The 19,701-nt window shown below is 42.0% G+C and overlaps 5 protein-coding genes and 1 pseudogene across 30 annotated transcripts in view; all 6 read left to right on the forward strand.

The window, feature by feature from the left end:
• The window catches only part of LOC146677678 (protocadherin gamma-C5-like), a 285,476-nt gene that overhangs the window by 150,154 nt on the left and 115,621 nt on the right, over positions 1-19,701 (forward strand). The window contains exon 1 of one of the 26 annotated variants that reach the window (XM_085424953.1): positions 16,738-19,383. The exons of 24 other annotated variants lie outside the window; for them this stretch is intronic. In XM_085424953.1, the coding sequence (XP_085281079.1) occupies positions 16,984-19,383 (2,400 nt within the window). In that variant the 5' untranslated portion in view covers positions 16,738-16,983. Of the gene's footprint in view, positions 1-16,737; positions 19,384-19,701 lie in introns of those variants that run through there. One more of the 26 variants, XM_085425126.1, reaches the window with a different exon arrangement.
• On the forward strand, positions 42-2,766 carry LOC146677696 (protocadherin beta-16-like). The gene has a single exon (XM_085424761.1). The coding sequence runs from the start codon at positions 328-330 to the stop codon at positions 2,764-2,766; it is 2,439 nt and encodes an 812-aa protein (XP_085280887.1). The 5' UTR covers positions 42-327.
• On the forward strand, positions 3,366-6,041 carry LOC146677697 (protocadherin gamma-A7-like). The gene is made up of 2 exons (XM_085424773.1): positions 3,366-3,758; positions 5,046-6,041. Exons 1-2 carry the CDS (start codon positions 3,379-3,381, stop codon positions 5,839-5,841), a joined length of 1,176 nt encoding a protein of 391 aa, XP_085280899.1. The 5' UTR covers positions 3,366-3,378; the 3' UTR covers positions 5,842-6,041.
• On the forward strand, positions 6,297-9,585 carry LOC146677698 (protocadherin gamma-A4-like). Its single transcript, XM_085424788.1, has 2 exons — positions 6,297-7,075; positions 8,363-9,585. The coding sequence occupies exons 1-2, from the start codon at positions 6,705-6,707 to the stop codon at positions 9,141-9,143; spliced, it is 1,152 nt and encodes a 383-aa protein (XP_085280914.1). The 5' UTR covers positions 6,297-6,704; the 3' UTR covers positions 9,144-9,585.
• LOC146677699 (protocadherin gamma-A2 pseudogene) lies at positions 9,579-12,582 on the forward strand (annotated as a pseudogene).
• On the forward strand, positions 13,143-16,016 carry LOC146677700 (protocadherin beta-16-like). The gene has a single exon (XM_085382548.1). It carries the CDS (start codon positions 13,572-13,574, stop codon positions 15,969-15,971), a length of 2,400 nt encoding a protein of 799 aa, XP_085238674.1. The 5' UTR covers positions 13,143-13,571; the 3' UTR covers positions 15,972-16,016.

Below are 19,701 nucleotides of genomic sequence, written 5' to 3' on the forward strand. Positions count from 1 at the left end.
TTCAATTTACAAATGGATCTAAACTTGCCTTCACTGTTGGATACAACGATTACATGTGTCCTGATCATGTTTATAACACAGACATTACCGTAAATGGGCTCTAAGTGCCGCTGTTGATACATCACTGACTTTCCGTCCAAATCGGTGATACAGCGGTCCTCCCCTACTCAGTGTTTCTCTGCTTGAACGACGCTGCTCTAATCCGTTACGGTAGGGTGTAGAATTCCTGCTGGAATATCCTTGCCTGAAATATGGAAATGTGATTTTTTTTTTAAAATACATCTGTTTGAAAATAAGAAGAGTCACTGTTACTGCACCGTTTTATTTATGATGGCCTCCATGTGGATAATGGCTGACAGAGGCCGACGGCAAGCGCTGGTGTTGATTCTTTGTCTCATCGAGCTGCGCGCAGTGGCTGGTCAGGCTCGGTATTCCATCCCGGAGGAGCAGGCCGAAGGATCGTTTGTCGGAAACATTGCGAGAGATATAGGCTTGGATGTTGCGAGGCTGATTTCAGGTAAAGCTCGTATTATTACAAAAGGAGGCCGACAGTATGTGGATTTAAACAAAGACAAAGGCATCCTTGTTATTAAAGAGAGAATCGACCGGGAGGAACTGTGTGGAAAGACGACGCCCTGTAGCTTCAGCTTCGAGGTGATTTTAGAAAATCCTATCCAGCTTTATCGTGTGACAGTGGAGGTGACAGATATAAATGATAACAGTCCGTTGTTCCCAAAAGACGAAATTAGCTTGAAAATTGCTGAAAGTGTAGCATCAGGGACCCGCTTCTCATTGGAGAGTGCAGATGACGCTGATGTTGCTAACAATGATATTCAAAAATACACACTTAAACCCTCTGATCATTTTAAGCTAGAAGTACAAAACCAGCCGGATGGAGTAGGATTTGTTGAAATGGTTTTACAAAACCCGTTAGACCGAGAGAAAGAGGAAACTCACAGTCTCGTGCTGATTGCTTCAGATGGCGGGGAGCCACGGAGATCAGGGACAGTGCATATTCATATTACCGTGCTGGATGCTAACGACAACGCACCTGTATGCAGCCAGGCTGTTTATAAAGCAGAAGTCAAAGAGAATTCTCCTGAAGGAACCGTGATAACCACTGTCAGTGCAAATGACCCGGATAAAGGAGTAAACGGACAGGTAACATATTCTATAGCTCATGTCGCCAAAGAAACGAAACAACTTTTTGAAGTAAATGTTCAAACTGGAGAGATTAAAGTCGCAGGTAAACTCGACTTTGAAAAATCTAAGACTTATCAACTGAACGTGCAGGCTAGTGACCACGGAGGTTATTCAGATACATGTAAAGTCATCATTCAAATAACTGACGAAAATGACAACGTCCCTACAATACAGCTCATGTCATTTTCGAACTCGATATCTGAGGATTCTCCTCCAGGTACAACGATAGCTGTTCTTAACGTGGATGACGAAGACTCTGATGGTAACGGTGCTGTCAAGTGCTCCATTAACTCTGATGTACCTTTTAAAATCGAGTCTTCACTAACGGGATACTACACCATAGTAACTGAAGACTTTTTAGACAGAGAGAGTATCCCTGAGTATAATCTCACCATAACTGTGTCTGATCAGGGTTCCCCGCCTCTGTCAAGCAGTAAGAACATCAACGTAAAAGTATCTGATGTCAATGACAGTCCACCCAAATTTGATCATTCAGAATACACTAAAACTGTCGCAGAGAACAACTCTCCTGGACTTTCTGTGTTTACCGTGAGTGCTAATGATGCAGACTGGGGCCAAAATGCCAGAGTTTCTTACTTTTTGCAGGAGAGGGACATTAATGGGCTGGCTGTGTCTTCGCTGGTTTCAGTAAATTCAGATACCGGTGTTATTCATGCAGTGAGATCGTTTGATTACGAGCAGATCAAGTGGTTTGAATTTAATGTAACTGCACGTGATGCTGGATCCCCTCCTCTGAGTTCAGTGGCTACAGTTAAAATAATAGTTCAGGACCAGAACGACAACGCTCCTCAGGTTTTGTACCCAGTCCAGACTGGTGGCTCTCTGGTGGCTGAAATGGTGCCTCGTTCAGCAGATGTGGGCTATCTGGTGACTAAAGTGGTGGCTGTTGATGTGGACTCTGGACAGAATGCCTGGCTCTCCTACAAACTGCAGAAAGCCACAGACAGGGCGCTGTTTGAAGTGGGCTTACAGAATGGAGAAATCAGAACTATCCGCCAAGTCACTGATAAAGATGCTGTCAAGCAAAGACTGACTGTTATAGTGGAGGACAACGGACAGCCCTCTCGTTCAGCTACAGTCATTGTTAACGTGGCGGTGGCGGACAGCTTCCCTGAAGTGCTGTCGGAGTTCACTGAGTTGACCCACGACAAGGAGTACAATGACAACCTGACTTTTTACTTAGTCTTGGCTCTGGCTGTAGTTTCCTTCCTCTTCATCACGTGTTTAGTGGTTATTATATCAGTCAAAATCTACAGGTGGAGACAGTCTCGCATCCTGTATCACTCCAACCTGCCTGTCATTCCATATTATCCACCACGTTACTCAGACACTTTGGGCACAGGGACTCTTCCACATGTGTACAATTACGAGGTGTGCAGGACGACTGACTCCAGAAAGAGTGACTATAAGTTCGGCAGAGCTGGTAGTCAGAACGTGCTAATAATGGACCCCAGTTCTACAGGAACGATGCAGCGGATACAGAGTGAAAAGAGCATCCTGGATGAACCAGACTCTCCTCTAGAGGTGAGGACTTTGACATAATTAAGTTTATGCCTACATTCTTTAGAGGTTTATTCTACGTTATACCACATTTCATCGCTCACATTTCTGGTAACCCATGGTGCGTTTTCAGAACCACAACTCTTGGACAGCTCAACTGCTTGAAGGTTCACACTCCCCTTTTAACGTGCTGCTTAATTCACTTTGAAAAGGGGAGCAAGATCTATTGTTTTAATTTAAGTAGTTATTGTTATATTTTAAAACAACTGTCTCACTGGTATTTCTGCATAAGACTTTATTGCATTGTAGTTAAAAGACAGATGTGTGATTTCTGCTTTACATTTTTTAATCAGCAAAGTGCTTTGAAAGCACTTTTTTCCTTTTCGTGTTTGTGATATTCGTGTATTTGGACAGTAAGGGACGCTGTTGGTCAGAGAAACTAGTATTCAGCGCTGATTTGGTGGAGGCAGAGGCTTCCTTTTTCCCGTTTGCTGAGGATCGAAAATAAACGGTGGGCTTCGCATTCAGAGCTGCAGTCACAAATCCGTTAAGAGCAAGGACTTAAAAATCAAAGGATACTGGATATAACAGCCTTTGTTCTTTGTGGATCGTTTACAAAAGGATTTTGTGCAATTTTCGTTTTTTGTGTGTGCAATGGCGTTTAAAAACTCGCCTCGGTCGTGTGTAAAATGGCGTTTGAATTTCAGGTCAGTATGGCCCTTTCTGCTGTTTCTGGGCTGTCTCAGTCACATCGTGTTTGGACAAATCAGGTATACAATCCCAGAGGAGCTGAAAAGGGGCTCTCTTATTGGAAATGTAGCTCAAGATCTCGGTCTGGATGTGCAAAGGCTTCGTTCTGGCCGTGCCCGTATTGTGACCAGACAAAGCATCCAGTTCACGGAGCTGAAAACAGACAAAGGCATTTTAGTCGTGAACGAGAGGATAGACCGAGAGCAGCTTTGTGGAGACGTAACACCATGTAGCTTCAGCTTTGAGGTTATTTTAGAAAATCCCATGGATCTGCACCGAGTAACAGTAGAGATAACTGACATAAACGACAACTCTCCGACATTTAGGAAGGAAGAAATGAAATTTGAAATTAGCGAGTCTGCGACACTGGGATCGCGATTTTTATTGGCCAGCGCCGAGGACGCAGATGTGGGCAGTAATGGTCTACAAAAATACATATTAAACACAAATGACATGTTTGATCTGAAACAACACTCAAGTCCAGATGGTAGAAAATATGCTGAGATGGTGTTACAAAAACCGTTAGATAGAGAAAGTGAGCCAAAAATATCACTGAAGCTCATCGCTATAGACGGTGGAACTCCGCATAGATCTGGTACTGTAAATATAGATATTACAGTGCTGGATGCTAATGATAACCCTCCAGTGTTCAACCAGTCTCTCTACAGGGCTGCCGTTTTGGAAAATTCATTAAGAGGTACCTACATCACGACAGTGAATGCAAGCGATGCAGACATCGGGTCAAACGGTCTTGTTACATATAGATTTTCAAACATGAAAGAACAGCTGGCTGACATATTTCATTTAGATGAAGCTATGGGAACTATAACACTCGCAGGGCACCTAGATTATGAAAAAGAAAAGAAACACGAAATTATGATTGAAGCTACGGACCAAGGAGGTCTAACAGATTCGAGCAAAGTTCTAATTGAGATTATAGACGTCAATGATAACGCACCTGTTATAAATGTGATGTCATTCTCCAGTCCTGTGCCGGAAGATTCTCCCTCTGGCACCACAGTCGCAATAATAAACGTAATAGATGCAGACTCAGAACAAAATGGTCAAATTAGCTGCGCAACAGACAGCGCTCTCCCGTTTAAAGTGAAATCCACAATAACTAATTACTATGCATTAATAACAGTGTCAGCTTTTGACAGGGAACTTGAACCTGAGTATAACATAACTGTAAGGGCGAGTGACTCAGGAACGCCATCCTTGTCAAGCACAACAGTTTTACGACTGAGAATTTCTGATGTTAATGACAATGCGCCATTATTTGATAAAAACAGCTACCTTGCTTACATTGCAGAAAACAATTCCCCGGGAATGTCCATATTTTCGGTCAGCGCACGAGACAGTGACTGGAATCAAAACGCTAGAATATCATATTTTCTCGAAGAGACACAGATCAGTGGCATTCCAACCTCTTCTTATGTGTCCATTAATGCCGAAACTGGAAATATTCACGCAGTTCGCTCATTTGATTATGAACAACTTAAAGAGCTTACGTTTTTGGTCAGAGCACAGGATGGAGGCTCTCCTCCACTCAGCAGCAATGCGAGTGTAAAAATAATTATCCAGGACCAGAACGACAACCCTCCTCAGGTTCTGTACCCAGTCCAGACTGGTGGCTCTCTGGTGGCTGAAATGGTGCCTCGTTCAGCAGATGTGGGCTATCTGGTGACTAAAGTGGTGGCTGTTGATGTGGACTCTGGACAGAATGCCTGGCTCTCCTATAAACTGCAGAAAGCCACAGACAGGGCGCTGTTTGAAGTGGGCTTACAGAATGGAGAAATCAGAACTATCCGCCAAGTCACTGATAAAGATGCTGTCAAGCAAAGACTGACTGTTATAGTGGAGGACAACGGACAGCCTTCTCGTTCAGCTACAGTCATTGTTAACGTGGCGGTGGCGGACAGCTTCCCTGAAGTTCTGTCGGAGTTCACTGAGTTGACCCACGACAAGGAGTACAATGACAACCTGACTTTTTACTTAGTCTTGGCTCTGGCTGTAGTTTCCTTCCTCTTCATCACGTGTTTAGTGGTTATTATATCAGTCAAAATCTACAGGTGGAGACAGTCTCGCATCCTGTATCACTCCAACCTGCCTGTCATTCCATATTATCCACCACGTTACTCAGACACTTTGGGGACAGGGACTCTTCCACATATGTACAATTACGAGGTGTGCAGGACGACTGACTCCAGAAAAAGTGACTGTAAGTTCGGCAGAGCTGGTAGTCAGAACGTGCTGATAATGGACCCCAGTTCTACAGGAACGATGCGGCGGATACAGAGTGAAAAGAGCATCCTGGATGAACCAGACTCTCCTCTAGAGGTTAGTTTTTCCTTTTCAGCGCTTTAGCTTAGTGGCACAGTAAGTTTTCGTTTTCAGCACCATGGACAGTACACTTACTTTCCCTCAGTTGACATAGTTTTTGCATTCACGTGAAGAACTTTAAAAATGATTATCCTATCTATATTCTCAAACAATATCGTGATGTTATATTTTCTATTAACATATTATCAGTATTTTGATTATAATTATTACACTGCCAAGCGAAGTGGGATACACAAATTATGCCGATGTTTTTCCACATTTTAAATGTACTAAATATTATTCATAAATATTTACAGTTTCCTCCTGTTTTTGTTCTTTTGAGGTTTGTCTACTAAATATACCGGCTTTTCCTTGTAATCACTGCTCTTCTTTAACCTTTGTATTTATTTCACTATCTCTTTAAAGTGTTTAGAAGTTTAGAGCTAATTAAAGCTTATTCTTCTAAAGTTGTTATATATCGCCTTTGGTCTCATTTGATATACAGTATGTGTCTTTATGCTACATCTGGTGCTATATATTTCTTCTGTTAATATTATTTGCAACTAATCTATAGTTGAGTTGTTCTGTTCCCGCAGTATGTTGCATAGTTGTTTTTTATGCATTTGCAGTGTATTCGCTTCTCTACTCGGTTTGGACTCTAAGGGACGCTGTTGATCAGGAAAACGCTGTGGTGTTGTTACAGACAGCCGAGAGAAAGAGGAGAGGTCTAAAACCAATCTTTATTCAGAGAGACGTTGGAGAGAGTCGCAGTGAATCTGCCTGTTTAATAGCAATCCAACCGTTTTAACAGTTAAAGGCGCATCGCCATTGAACTGGGATCCAATTTGCTTTTTTTATGTGTGACCGACTGATCTCAAGTCGTGTTTTGGATTTATTTTAGTAGCAACATGGGGATACAGCAGCAGCCATTCCGAAAACGGCTGATGTGTGAAACAACGACATGGCTTCTCTTCATCTTTGTCTTCATGATTTCCACCATCAGAGGCCAAATCCGTTATTCAGTACCAGAGGAGATGAAGGAAGGTTCTCTTATCGGTAATGTAGCACAAGACCTCGGTTTAGATCTGAGAAGGCTCCGTTCTGGCCTGGCCCGGATCGTGAGCGGAGAAACCAGTCAGTACACAGAGCTGAAGGCAGACAAAGGGATTCTAGTCGTGAAGGAGAGAATTGACCGAGAAGAGCTTTGCGGAGACGTAATGCCATGCAGTTTAAGCTTTGAAATTATTTTAGAAAATCCCATTGAACTGCACAGAGTGACAGTAGAAATATTAGACATAAACGACCATGCACCGACGTTCAAAAGTAACGTGATTAAACTAGAAATTAGTGAATCTGCTACAGTGGGTTCTCATTTTGATTTAGAAAGCGCATATGACCCCGATTCAGGAATTCACAGCTTGCAAAATTATGTTTTGTCCCCTGATAATAATTTTGTCTTAAAGCAGCTCTCTAACGCCGACGGAGTTAGATTCGCTGTAATGATTTTACAGAAGCCTTTAGACAGAGAGTTGAACCCACACCTCTCCTTAAAGCTGATTGCAGTAGACGGAGGAACTCCACGGCGATCTGGTACAGTGAACATAGAGATCACTGTTCTTGATGCCAACGATAATCCTCCTGTTTTTAATCAATCGCTATATAAAGCTACTGTAGCAGAAAATGCGCCAATAGGCACCTATATAACTACAGTGAATGCTTCAGATGCAGACAGTGGTTCAAATGGCTTGGTTTCCTACACGTTTTCTAACGTAAAGGGGAAATCCGCGGAAAAATTTGAAATTGATAGTTCCTCCGGAAAAATTACTGTTGTTGATAACATTGATTTTGAAAAAGACAAGAAGTATGAAATAAGAGTGATCGCCAAAGACCAGGGAGGACTGAGTGATGCAACCAAAGTTGTCGTTGAGGTCCTGGACATAAATGATAATGCGCCTCTTATAAGTATAATGTCATTTTCGAGCATCATTTCAGAGGATGTTTCTCCGGGTACAACTATAGCTGTTTTTAATGTTAAAGATGCAGACTCAGAAAGAAATGGTCATATAACGTGCTCAATAGATTCTAATCTCCCATTTAAAATCCAGTCTTCTTTGACCGATTATTACAATTTGCTCTCAGATGTAGCTTTTGATCGAGAAACAAAACCTGAATACAATATAACAATAACTGCAACCGATTCAGGGTCACCACCCCTTTCTACACAAACAAATTTGTATCTAAAAATTTCTGATGTGAATGATAATGCGCCGCTCTTTACCAAACCTAAATATTCGGCCTATGTCGTTGAAAATAACGTCCCGGGGGGGTCAATATTCACAGTCAGCGCACGAGATCATGATTGGAATCAAAACGCGAGAATCTCATATTTTATAGACGATGCTGAAGTCAGTGGAAGCTCAGTTTCTTCTTTTGTGTCAATAAATTCTGAAACTGGAGTGATACACGCAGTACGCTCGTTTGATTATGAACAAATTAAACAACTTAAATTCAAAGTCAAAGCGCAGGATGGAGGCTCTCCTCCACTCAGCAGCAATGCGTCTGTAATAATATTTATCCAGGACCAGAACGACAACCATCCTCAGATTCTGTACCCAGTCCAGTCTGGTGGCTCTCTGGTGGCTGAAATGGTGCCTCGTTCAGCAGATGTGGGCTATCTGGTGACTAAAGTGGTGGCTGTTGATGTGGACTCTGGACAGAATGCTTGGCTCTCCTATAAACTGCTGAAAGCCACAGACAGGGCGCTGTTTGAAGTGGGCTTACAGAATGGAGAAATCAGAACTATCCGCCAAGTCACTGATAAAGATGCTGTCAAGCAAAGACTGACTGTTATAGTGGAGGACAACGGGCAGCCCTCTCGTTCAGCTACAGTCATTGTTAACGTGGCGGTGGCGGACAGCTTCCCTGAGGTGCTGTCGGAGTTCACTGAGTTGACCCACGACAAGGAGTACAATGACAACCTGACTTTTTACTTAGTCTTGGCTCTGGCTGTAGTTTCCTTCCTCTTCATCACGTGTTTAGTGGTTATTATATCAGTCAAAATCTACAGGTGGAGACAGTCTCGCATCCTGTATCACTCCAACCTGCCTGTCATTCCATATTATCCACCACGTTACTCAGACACTTTGGGAACAGGGACTCTTCCACATGTGTACAATTACGAGGTGTGCAGGACGACTGACTCCAGAAAGAGTGACTGTAAGTTCGGCAGAGCTGGTAGTCAGAACGTGCTAATAATGGACCCCAGTTCTACAGGAACGATGCAGCGGATACAGAGTGAAAAGAGCATCCTGGATGAACCAGACTCTCCTCTAGAGGTGAGGTCCTGAAATACTGACCATAACCTGTGTCTGCGTATTTTAATGGATTCAATTGCGTCATGGTAATTCATCAGATGTTTTCAGAAACATAAGTCGTTGACAGCTCCTTTAATTAAAAGTTAATCGTCCCATTTGAAGTGCTGCTTAATTCGTTATGGGGTAGATGTACATGGAATGTGTTGCAATCCACCTGCTGCACTTAGTCCTGCATTTTATAGTCAAATCTTTGTTGCACTTTTTGCATTATAACAGTCTAAAGATTTTTGTGTATTCTTTTTTTCCGTTGATACTTTTTGTGAATCACAATAATAAGCCATTTACTTAATATTTACATAATTTTTGCTATGGACTTTAGAATGAACACTTGAAAACAATAATGTTATAAACTAATAATTGCTCATGTGGATTTAAGTTTAAACATGCTTTTTTTGTTGTCTCTCCGTTTTGTGCCAGTAAGTACCACAGAAAGCAAAATTCAGCGCACTTTGTTGGTGTTTTGCTTTATTGTCTCTCGTCCTGTTTTGATCTGTTTCAATAGCTGGCTTGCTCTCGTTTCTGTCTGAATATAAAGCAGGAAATCAAAATACCCAAATTTTTCTTCTGCAACACAAATAAGACATTTCACTGTCTTATGGACCAAGTTATTTCTTTCTAGTGTTCACATATCTAACCAAATATAGTAATCAATCGCATGAAACATGAGCCAAAAAAAATGTCTGTGTATAATAGTTTATGTAGTTCCGTGCATCCGACTCACGGGGACGCTGATGACCAGTGTGCTGAGATTTTAGTGCATATTACAGCAGTACCTTCCCACCACCTCGTTATGTCACAGAGGAAGGAGAACATATCAGAAAGGCGCAGTTTGGATGAAGATTTTATCAAAGTCGGAGACACCAGGGATCTATTCAGCATTCATTGGAGTTTTTATTGTTTCTATTTGCTGAAGTTTGTGTCTAAAATCTTTTTGGTTTTTTGTTTTTTGTTTTTTTGGATAACGGATTCCACATTTCTTTGTTTGGAAGGGAAACTGTCTGACTGAACAATGACACGGCAAGTCGGTTTAATGTTATTTTTCTCGATTCTTTCTCTCTGCATGGTTTTTGGCCAGGTCAGCTACTTAATTCCTGAGGAAATGGCAAAAGGATCTTTGGTCGGTAACATAGCACAAGATTTAGGTTTAGATGTGAAACGACTTAAATCAGGAAGCGCTCGTATATATACAGGAGAAGGTACAGAACACATCGAGCTCGATAAAGAAAAGGGAGTCCTTCTAATAAAAGAGCGAATAGACAGAGAAGCGCTCTGTGGGCAGACGACGCCCTGCGCTCTTGATTTTCAAATAATTTTGGAGAATCCTATGCAATTTTATAGCATCACTGTTGAGATCACTGACGTTAATGACAATTCTCCAGTTTTTAAAAACAGCAAAATGAAATTTGATATAAGCGAGATGGCTCAAATTGGGTCGAAATTTGTTTTAGAAAAAGCTATTGATGATGACGTGGGCACTAACGGGCTTCAGGGCTATTCGCTGAGTCAAAGTGACATATTCATTCTAAATCCTTATCGGATCGGTAGCAGTAGAAATGTTGAAATGGTTTTAAAGAAGGCTCTCGATCGAGAACAGCAGGACCGTGTATCTTTAGTGTTGTCTGCTTTAGATGGTGGTAATCCGCAGCTTTCCGGAACCATTGAAATTATTGTGACCGTTCTGGATGCAAATGACAATGCGCCTGTTTGTTCTCAAGTAGAATATAAGACAAATGTAAAGGAGGATTCGTCTAAAGGGACTATTCTCACGACCGTGACCGCATCTGATGCCGATGAAGGTCTACATGGGCAGGTGCGATACTCAATTTCTAATGCTCCAAAGGGAGCACTAGAGTTATTCAATATAGACGAAAAAAGTGGGATGTTTACATTAGTGGGAGAACTAGATTACGAAAAATTTCGCCATTTTGAAATAGATGTGCAAGCGTCAGATGAAGGCGGTAACGCTGATGTGTGTAAAGTTCTGATTGAGGTGCTGGACACAAACGATAACCCACCAGCAATTAATATTATGTCAGCGTCTTCCACTGTAGCTGAGGATGTTAAACCGGGCACTGTTCTGACGATGATGAACGTCCAAGATCCAGATTCAAATGAAAATGGCAAAGTCCGATGCTTTTTGGATGACTATGATCACTTTAAAATTATATCAACATCAAATAATTTCTTTACATTAATAACAGACAGTGATTTAGACAGAGAGACAAAGTCTGCGTATAACATCACTGTGACCTGCTCTGATGAGGGAGTGCCCTCCCTCTCCAAGAGTGTCACTCTCACCTTACAGATCTCAGACGTTAATGATAACGCACCTGTCTTTGAGAGGAGCTCATATGAGGCCTACATTGTAGAAAACAACACACCAGGTCTCTCTATATTCACAGTCAAAGCCACAGACGCTGACTGGAACCAGAATGCCCGTGTTTCTTATATGCTGGAGGACTCCTCCGTTAACGGAGTGCCAGTCTCCTCGTATGTGTCCGTTAGTGCTGATAGTGGAGTCATCCATGCAGTGCGCTCTTTTGACTACGAGCAGATCAAAGATTTCCACTTCCGCGTAAAAGCGCAGGATGGAGGCTCTCCTCCACTCAGCAGCAACGTGACCGTGAAAATAATGATCCAGGACCAGAACGACAACCCCCCTCAGGTTCTGTACCCAGTCCAGACTGGTGGATCTCTGGTGGCTGAAATGGTGCCTCGTTCAGCAGATGTGGGCTATCTGGTGACTAAAGTGGTGGCTGTTGATGTGGACTCTGGACAGAATGCCTGGCTCTCCTATAAACTGCAGAAAGCCACAGACAGGGCGCTGTTTGAAGTGGGCTTACAGAATGGAGAAATCAGAACTATCCGCCAAGTCACTGATAAAGATGCTGTCAAACAAAGACTGACTGTTATAGTGGAGGACAACGGACAGCCCTCTCGTTCAGCTACAGTCGTTGTTAACGTGGCAGTGGCGGACAGCTTCCCTGAAGTGCTGTCGGAGTTCACTGAGTTGACCCACGACAAGGAGTACAATGACAACCTGACTTTTTACTTGGTCTTGGCTCTGGCTGTAGTTTCCTTCCTCTTCATCACGTGTTTAGTGGTTATTATATCAGTCAAAATCTACAGGTGGAGACAGTCTCGCATCCTGTATCACTCCAACCTGCCTGTCATTCCGTATTATCCACCACGTTACTCAGACACTTTGGGAACAGGGACTCTTCCCCATGTGTACAATTACGAGGTGTGCAGGACGACTGACTCCAGAAAGAGTGACTGTAAGTTCGGCAGAGCTGGTAGTCAGAACGTGCTGATAATGGACCCCAGTTCTACAGGAACGATGCAGCGGATACAGAGTGAAAAGAGCATCCTGGATGAACCAGACTCTCCTCTAGAGGTTAGATGGCTTTAATATATTTTAAGTGTGTGTAAGATGTTTTAAATTCACTAAAAAAATCTCTTTGCTGATAATGACATTTTAGATCTCAAAGGTAGCTGCTATGTTGGATGTGTTAATATACGTTTCAGTTTATGTCACATGTTATCACTGCCTTCGTGCTTAACTTCACAACAAAAAAGAACAACCCTAACAGGTCTTATAAATGACTTTTTTTAAGGCATCTGATGGTAGTCAGTGTGCTTCAGATATCGAGTTCTTTAACTTCAGAACAACGGATAGCAACATTAGTAGTACTGCTTCCTATAGCCTCATTTCCATATGTTAAAAATTCGGTGCGGTGTCCATACTTTAAATACCAGAGTATTTTATCGTCTTCAGTTCCTATTTCTTTATTTGTTCACAATTATCAGTATTTCAGAAAACGCATTAGTTCCCTTCTCATTTTCCTCGTTCAGACAGTTGGCTGACTTGTTTTTTTCAACACTCTATTTTGATAGCTTTAATAACTCAATATCATAGTCTGTGTTACTGCCTATTTTTCCTAATATACTGTTATTGTGATACTCGAAATTAAACACAATAAATTCTCGATTGTTCTTTTTTCAAGTCCAAATGACAGTGTTAAAGATTCTGTAGGCTGATATTACTGAATTTGCACACATTTGACAGTAAGTTGTCCTGCGGATGAATTTTAGATGATATTCTGCAGTTTTATAGTGCGGACTCTTAGGGCCGCTGTTGACCAGAGTGTTGAGGACTGAGACCATGTTTGTAGCAGCACCGCCCATGTAACATCGACATTATAAAGAGGGAACACGACGCACAAAGATCGAGCGATTCTGATCAAGGAGGATAAATACTGAAGAAAGATTTTTTATTTTGGAGAGATTTGCTTTCGCTGACCGGAATATACACTTAGGTTTTGACTTTGGAATACATATCTTCTGTTGTGTGGAATATAGGTTGTGAATCCACGTTGGAGTGCGAAATCTGAAAGAACAATGAAACGGCAGGTACTGCTGTTTGTCTCTCTCCTTTCCCTCGGCCCAGTCTTTGGGCAGGTCAGTTACTCGATTCCGGAGGAAATGGCAAGAGGCTCTTTAGTTGGAAATATAGCACAGGATTTAGGTTTAGAAATTAAACGTTTAATATCAGGAAAAGCCAAGATCTATAGCAGAAATAGCGACCAATTCATCGAGCTGAACAGAGAAAGAGGAGTCCTCCTCATCAAGGAGAGAATAGACAGAGAGGCACTGTGCACAGAGAAAGCGCTTTGTGCTTTGGATTTTCAGATCCTTTTGGAGAATCCGATGGAATTTTATACGGTTACAGTCCAGATCATAGATATTAATGATAATGCACCAACCTTTGAAAAAAGCGAAATGAATTTCAAAATTAGCGAATCAGCCGCAACAGGAGCAAAATTCGACCTGGAACGGGCTGTGGATCTGGATGTTGGTATTAATGATCTCCAGAAATACGAACTAAAACCAACTGAAAATTTTGGTCTAAAACTGCACAGTAACCCTGATGGACACAAAAATGTTGAGATGGTACTGCTGAAACCTTTAGACAGAGAGAAACAAGAGCAGATCTCTCTCGTGTTAACAGCTGTAGATGGAGGAGAGCCACAGATGTCTGGAACAATGCAGATTCTCATTACAGTTTTAGACGTTAATGATAATGCGCCGGTTTTTACACAGAAAACATACAAAGCTACAGTCACTGAGAATTCACCTAAAGAAACAGTCGTTGCTACTGTTACAGCGTCAGACGCTGATCAAGGCTCTAACAGTAAAATAACATATTCAATCACAAATACGTTAGACAATGTCCGGAAAATGTTTTATGTAAATGAGGAAAACGGGCAAGTTTCATTAATTGAAACCATTGACTTTGAAAAGTCAAAACGTTTTCAAATAAATCTCCGTGCTAATGACGATGGAGGACTAACAGACTCATGTAAGCTGATTGTTGATGTTCTCGATGTAAACGACAATAAACCTGAAATCAACATAATGTCCAAATCAACTGTGATTTCAGAGGACGCTAAACTCAATATGGTCGTTACGATGATTAATACTGAGGATTTAGATTCCGGAGACAACGGGAACGTGAAATGCTTTATCAGCGACAATGTACCATTCATTTTAAAATTGACAAGAAATAATTTCTTTAATTTAATAACAGACAGTGATTTAGACAGAGAGAGATCCTCTGAGTATAACATCACTGTAACCTGCTCTGATGAGGGAGTGCCCTCCCTCTCCAGCAGCGTCACTCTCACCTTACAGATCTCAGACGTTAATGATAACGCACCTGTCTTTGAGAGAAGCTCATATGAGGCCTACATTGTAGAAAACAACACGCCAGGTCTCTCTATATTTACAGTCAAAGCCTCAGACGCTGACTGGAACCAGAATGCCCGTGTTTCTTACATACTGGAGGACTCCTCCGTCAACGGAGTGCCAGTCTCCTCATATGTGTCCGTTAGTACTGATAGTGGAGTCATCCATGCAGTGCGCTCTTTTGACTACGAGCAGATCAAAGATTTCCACTTCCGCGTAAAAGCGCAGGATGGAGGCTCTCCTCCACTCAGCAGCAACGTGACCGTGAAAATAATGATCCAGGACCAGAACGACAACCCCCCTCAGGTTCTGTACCCAGTCCAGACTGGTGGCTCTCTGGTGGCTGAAATGGTGCCTCGTTCAGCAGATGTGGGCTATCTGGTGACTAAAGTGGTGGCTGTTGATGTGGACTCTGGACAGAATGCCTGGCTCTCCTATAAACTGCAGAAAGCCACAGACAGGGCGCTGTTTGAAGTGGGCTTACAGAATGGAGAAATCAGAACTATCCGCCAAGTCACTGATAAAGATGCTGTCAAACAAAGACTGACTGTTATAGTGGAGGACAACGGGCAGCCCTCTCGTTCAGCTACAGTCATTGTTAACGTGGCAGTGGCGGACAGCTTCCCTGAAGTGCTGTCGGAGTTCACTGAGTTGACACACGACAAGGAGTACAATGACAACCTGACTTTTTACTTAGTCTTGGCTCTGGCTGTGGTTTCTTTCTTCTTCATCACGTGTTTAGTGGTTATTATATCAGTCAAAATCTACAGGTGGAGACAGTCTCGCATCCTGTATCACTCCAACCTGCCTGTCATTCCATATTATCCACCACGTTACTCAGACACTTTGGGCACAGGGACTCTGCCACATGTGTACAATTACGAGGTGTGCAGGACGACTGACTCCAGAAAGAGTGACTGTAAGTTCGGCAGAGCTGGTAGTCAGAACGTGCTGATAATGGACCCCAGTTCTACAGGAACGATGCAGCGGATACAGAGTGAAAAGAGCATCCTGGATGAACCAGACTCTCCTCTAGAGGTTAGTCTTCCATAAACCACAATATTATAGTAATCAATATTCATGTATTAAATATGAACCTCTGTGGGGGGCTTTTTAATGTTCATTGGTGAGGGTTCGCCAACTCTTAAAAGCCCAGGTTTCGTGTATTTTTTTTTTTAGTTTTCTATGTTTTACCTCTCCGTGCCTATATAATATTATGTATATAATACAAAAATCAGTCATGAGCAAGGAGGGGGGTGATCTTTTTCCTCTTTTCTGGTGGGAGCTGTCCATATTCAGCACTACGAACAGCTCCTCTTTCCGCACTGAAAAAAATGGATTGGATTTACTTATTTTAGTAGTGGACATTGGTTGCACACCGATGTTTTGCTCTGGCAGCAACTTAAACAATTGAGTTAAATTAACAGTTCACTTTTAAAACATGACTCAATTGTTTTAAAAACACCCAAGATGCTTACATAAAACGTGTCTCCTTTTTTCAGTGCATTAATTACAATGACACATCAGGGCAGTTCATGGCATATAAAAAGGCGTTGACGCAATGTAGTTCAACAATTTGAAGCAGCTGAGTTTATCACCTTACTGTATTTTTTTTTCTTTTAAACGAAATTATTATTATTATCTTTATTATTGTTGTTGTTCTTGTTGTTGTTGTTGTTATGAAAGAAGCAAACGTTGATCATTTAAAGAAATGTAATCATTTTAAAATAGAACCCACTTGTTCTCATTTTCAATCCTTCATAATATTCTGTAGTTCAGGAAGATGAACTGTTAGGGCCGCTGTTGACCATCCTTTGTTATATAGGAAAAGAAATCAGCAGTGCCATCCCCATCCTTTACAATACAGAACGAGAGAAAGACACAATGAGCAGTACAGGACACGAAGATCAGCGTATTAAGCGTCAGTTTGGACTGGAGCTGTTATTTTAAAGTTGCAATTTTCGATTTGAAAAGTGGCTACATACAACATGATGATATAAACAGGATTACTTTTCAAGTGGAATCCATTTTTACGGCAATATTACACGGCTTATTTTACTGCAACATGGCGGTTAGAACAATGCAACGGCAAGTGCTGCTTTTCACCTTGTTTTTCTGTTTCTGCTCAGTGACTGGGCAGGTCAGTTACTCCATTCCAGAGGAAATGTCGAAAGGCTCTTTTGTGGGTGATATTGCACACGATTTTGGTTTGGATGTAAAAAGGCTGAAATCAGGGAAAGCTCGGATTTATACCGGAGACAGCGCAGAGTACATCGAGTTGAACAGAGAAAGAGGAGTCCTCCTCGTCAAAGACAGAATAGACAGAGAGCTAATCTGTGCGCAGACGGCGCCTTGTGCTTTACACTTCCAGGTTATTTTAGAGAATCCGATGGAATTTTATAGCATTACCGTGGAAGTGACAGATGTTAATGACAACGCCCCAATTTTCAAAAGAGGTGAGATGAAATTCAAAATAAGTGAATCAGTTAATACAGGAACTGTGTTTATGCTCGAACAAGCAATAGATCTCGATGTGGGTGTAAACGGCCTTCAAAGTTATCTGTTAAAGCCCACTGATAACTTCGTTTTGAAGGTGCAGAATCAAGCGGATGGAAGTAAGCTGGTAGAAATGGTTTTGCAGAAACCTTTAGATCGAGAAAAACAGGATCATTTGTCGCTTGTTTTGACTGCAGTAGACGGCGGTGAACCGCAGCTCTCCGGGGCAGTACAGATCAACGTAAATGTGCTTGATAGTAATGATAATGCTCCAGTTTTTCCTCAAAAAATATACAAGTCAACCTTAAAAGAAAATTCGCCCGAAGGAACTGTTCTGATTACAGTTAGTGCTTCTGATTTAGACGACGGATCCAATGGAAAGATATCATATACAATATTAAACTCCGTGGACGATGCTTCGGAAAAATTTGACGTGAACCGAGAAACTGGTGAAATTACACTGGTTGGAAACACCGACTTTGAAAAGAAGCGACAATATCAAATACATGTTCAAGCCAGTGATGAAGGAGGATTGGCCGATACCAGTAAACTTGTTGTAGAAATACTTGATACAAATGATAATGTACCTGCTATAAATGTCATGTCAAAGTCTAACATAATAGCAGAAGACATTACACCTGGCACTGTTGTGACAATCATAAATATCCAAGATCCAGACTCAGGCGAAAATGGAAACGTTCAATGTAATATTAACAAGAATATTCCATTTTTAGTTTCTTCCACATCAAATAACTTTTTCAGTATAGTAACAGACAGTGATTTAGACAGAGAGAGAGCCTCTGAGTACAACATCACTGTAACCTGCTCTGATGAGGGAGTGCCCTCCCTCTCCAGCAGCGTCACTCTCACCTTACAGATCTCAGACGTTAATGATAACGCACCTGTCTTTGAGAGGAGCTCATATGAGGCCTACATTATAGAAAACAACACACCAGGTCTCTCTATATTTACAGTCAAAGCCTCAGACGCTGACTGGAACCAGAATGCCCGTGTTTCTTATATACTGGAGGACTCCTCCGTTAACGGAGTGCCAGTCTCCTCGTATGTGTCCGTTAGTGCTGATAGTGGAGTCATCCATGCAGTGCGCTCTTTTGATTACGAGCAGATCAAAGATTTCCACTTCCGCGTAAAAGCGCAGGATGGAGGCTCTCCTCCACTCAGCAGCAACGTGACCGTGAAAATAATGATCCAGGACCAGAACGACAACCCCCCTCAGGTTCTGTACCCAGTCCAGACTGGTGGCTCTCTGGTGGCTGAAATGGTGCCTCGTTCAGCAGATTTGGGCTATCTGGTGACTAAAGTGGTGGCTGTTGATGTGGACTCTGGACAGAATGCCTGGCTCTCCTATAAACTGCAGAAAGCCACAGACAGGGCGCTGTTTGAAGTGGGCTTACAGAATGGAGAAATCAGAACTATCCGTCAAGTCACTGATAAAGATGCTGTCAAACAAAGACTGACTGTTATAGTGGAGGACAACGGACAGCCCTCTCGTTCAGCTACAGTCATTGTCAACGTGGCGGTGGCGGACAGCTTCCCTGAGGTTCTGTCGGAGTTCACTGAGTTGACGCACGACAAGGAGTACAATGACAACCTGACTTTTTACTTAGTCTTGGCTCTGGCTATAGTTTCCTTCCTCTTCATCACGTGTTTAGTGGTTATTATATCAGTCAAAATCTACAGGTGGAGACAGTCTCGCATCCTGTATCACTCCAACCTGCCTGTCATTCCATATTATCCACCACGTTACTCAGACACTTTGGGCACAGGGACTCTTCCACATGTGTACAATTACGAGGTGTGCAGGACGACTGACTCCAGAAAGAGTGACTGTAAGTTCGGCAGAGCTGGTAGTCAGAATGTGCTGATAATGGACCCCAGTTCTACAGGAACAATGCAGCGGATACAGAGTGAAAAGAGCATCCTGGATGAACCAGACTCTCCGATAGAGGTTAGACCACTTTAATATGGTGTCAGTGTATTTATTACATTTTAAATAATGCTGAAATCTGTTTGTTTTGAGAGAAGTTTTCCATTGTGGGACTAGAGTCTTATATTGAATTTGTTGGTAAATATCTTATGTTTTACTTAATCTTTACTTAACATAAAATAAAAATAAATAAATACAATTTTATTTTTATAGCACCTTTCAAAACAGAATCACAAATTGCTGCACATAAGATAGCAAATCATAAAAAGGTAAAACAGACAATATAAAACAGGGAGAAATTAACCAAAAGCAGTTTTAAAAAGGTGAGCTTTGAGTTGT

Source organism: Rhamphochromis longiceps, linkage group LG2, assembly GCF_057381845.1.
Source record: "Rhamphochromis longiceps isolate RC_006_pf linkage group LG2, R_longiceps_female_GT1.1, whole genome shotgun sequence".
NCBI classification, from domain to species: domain Eukaryota; kingdom Metazoa; phylum Chordata; class Actinopteri; order Cichliformes; family Cichlidae; genus Rhamphochromis; species Rhamphochromis longiceps.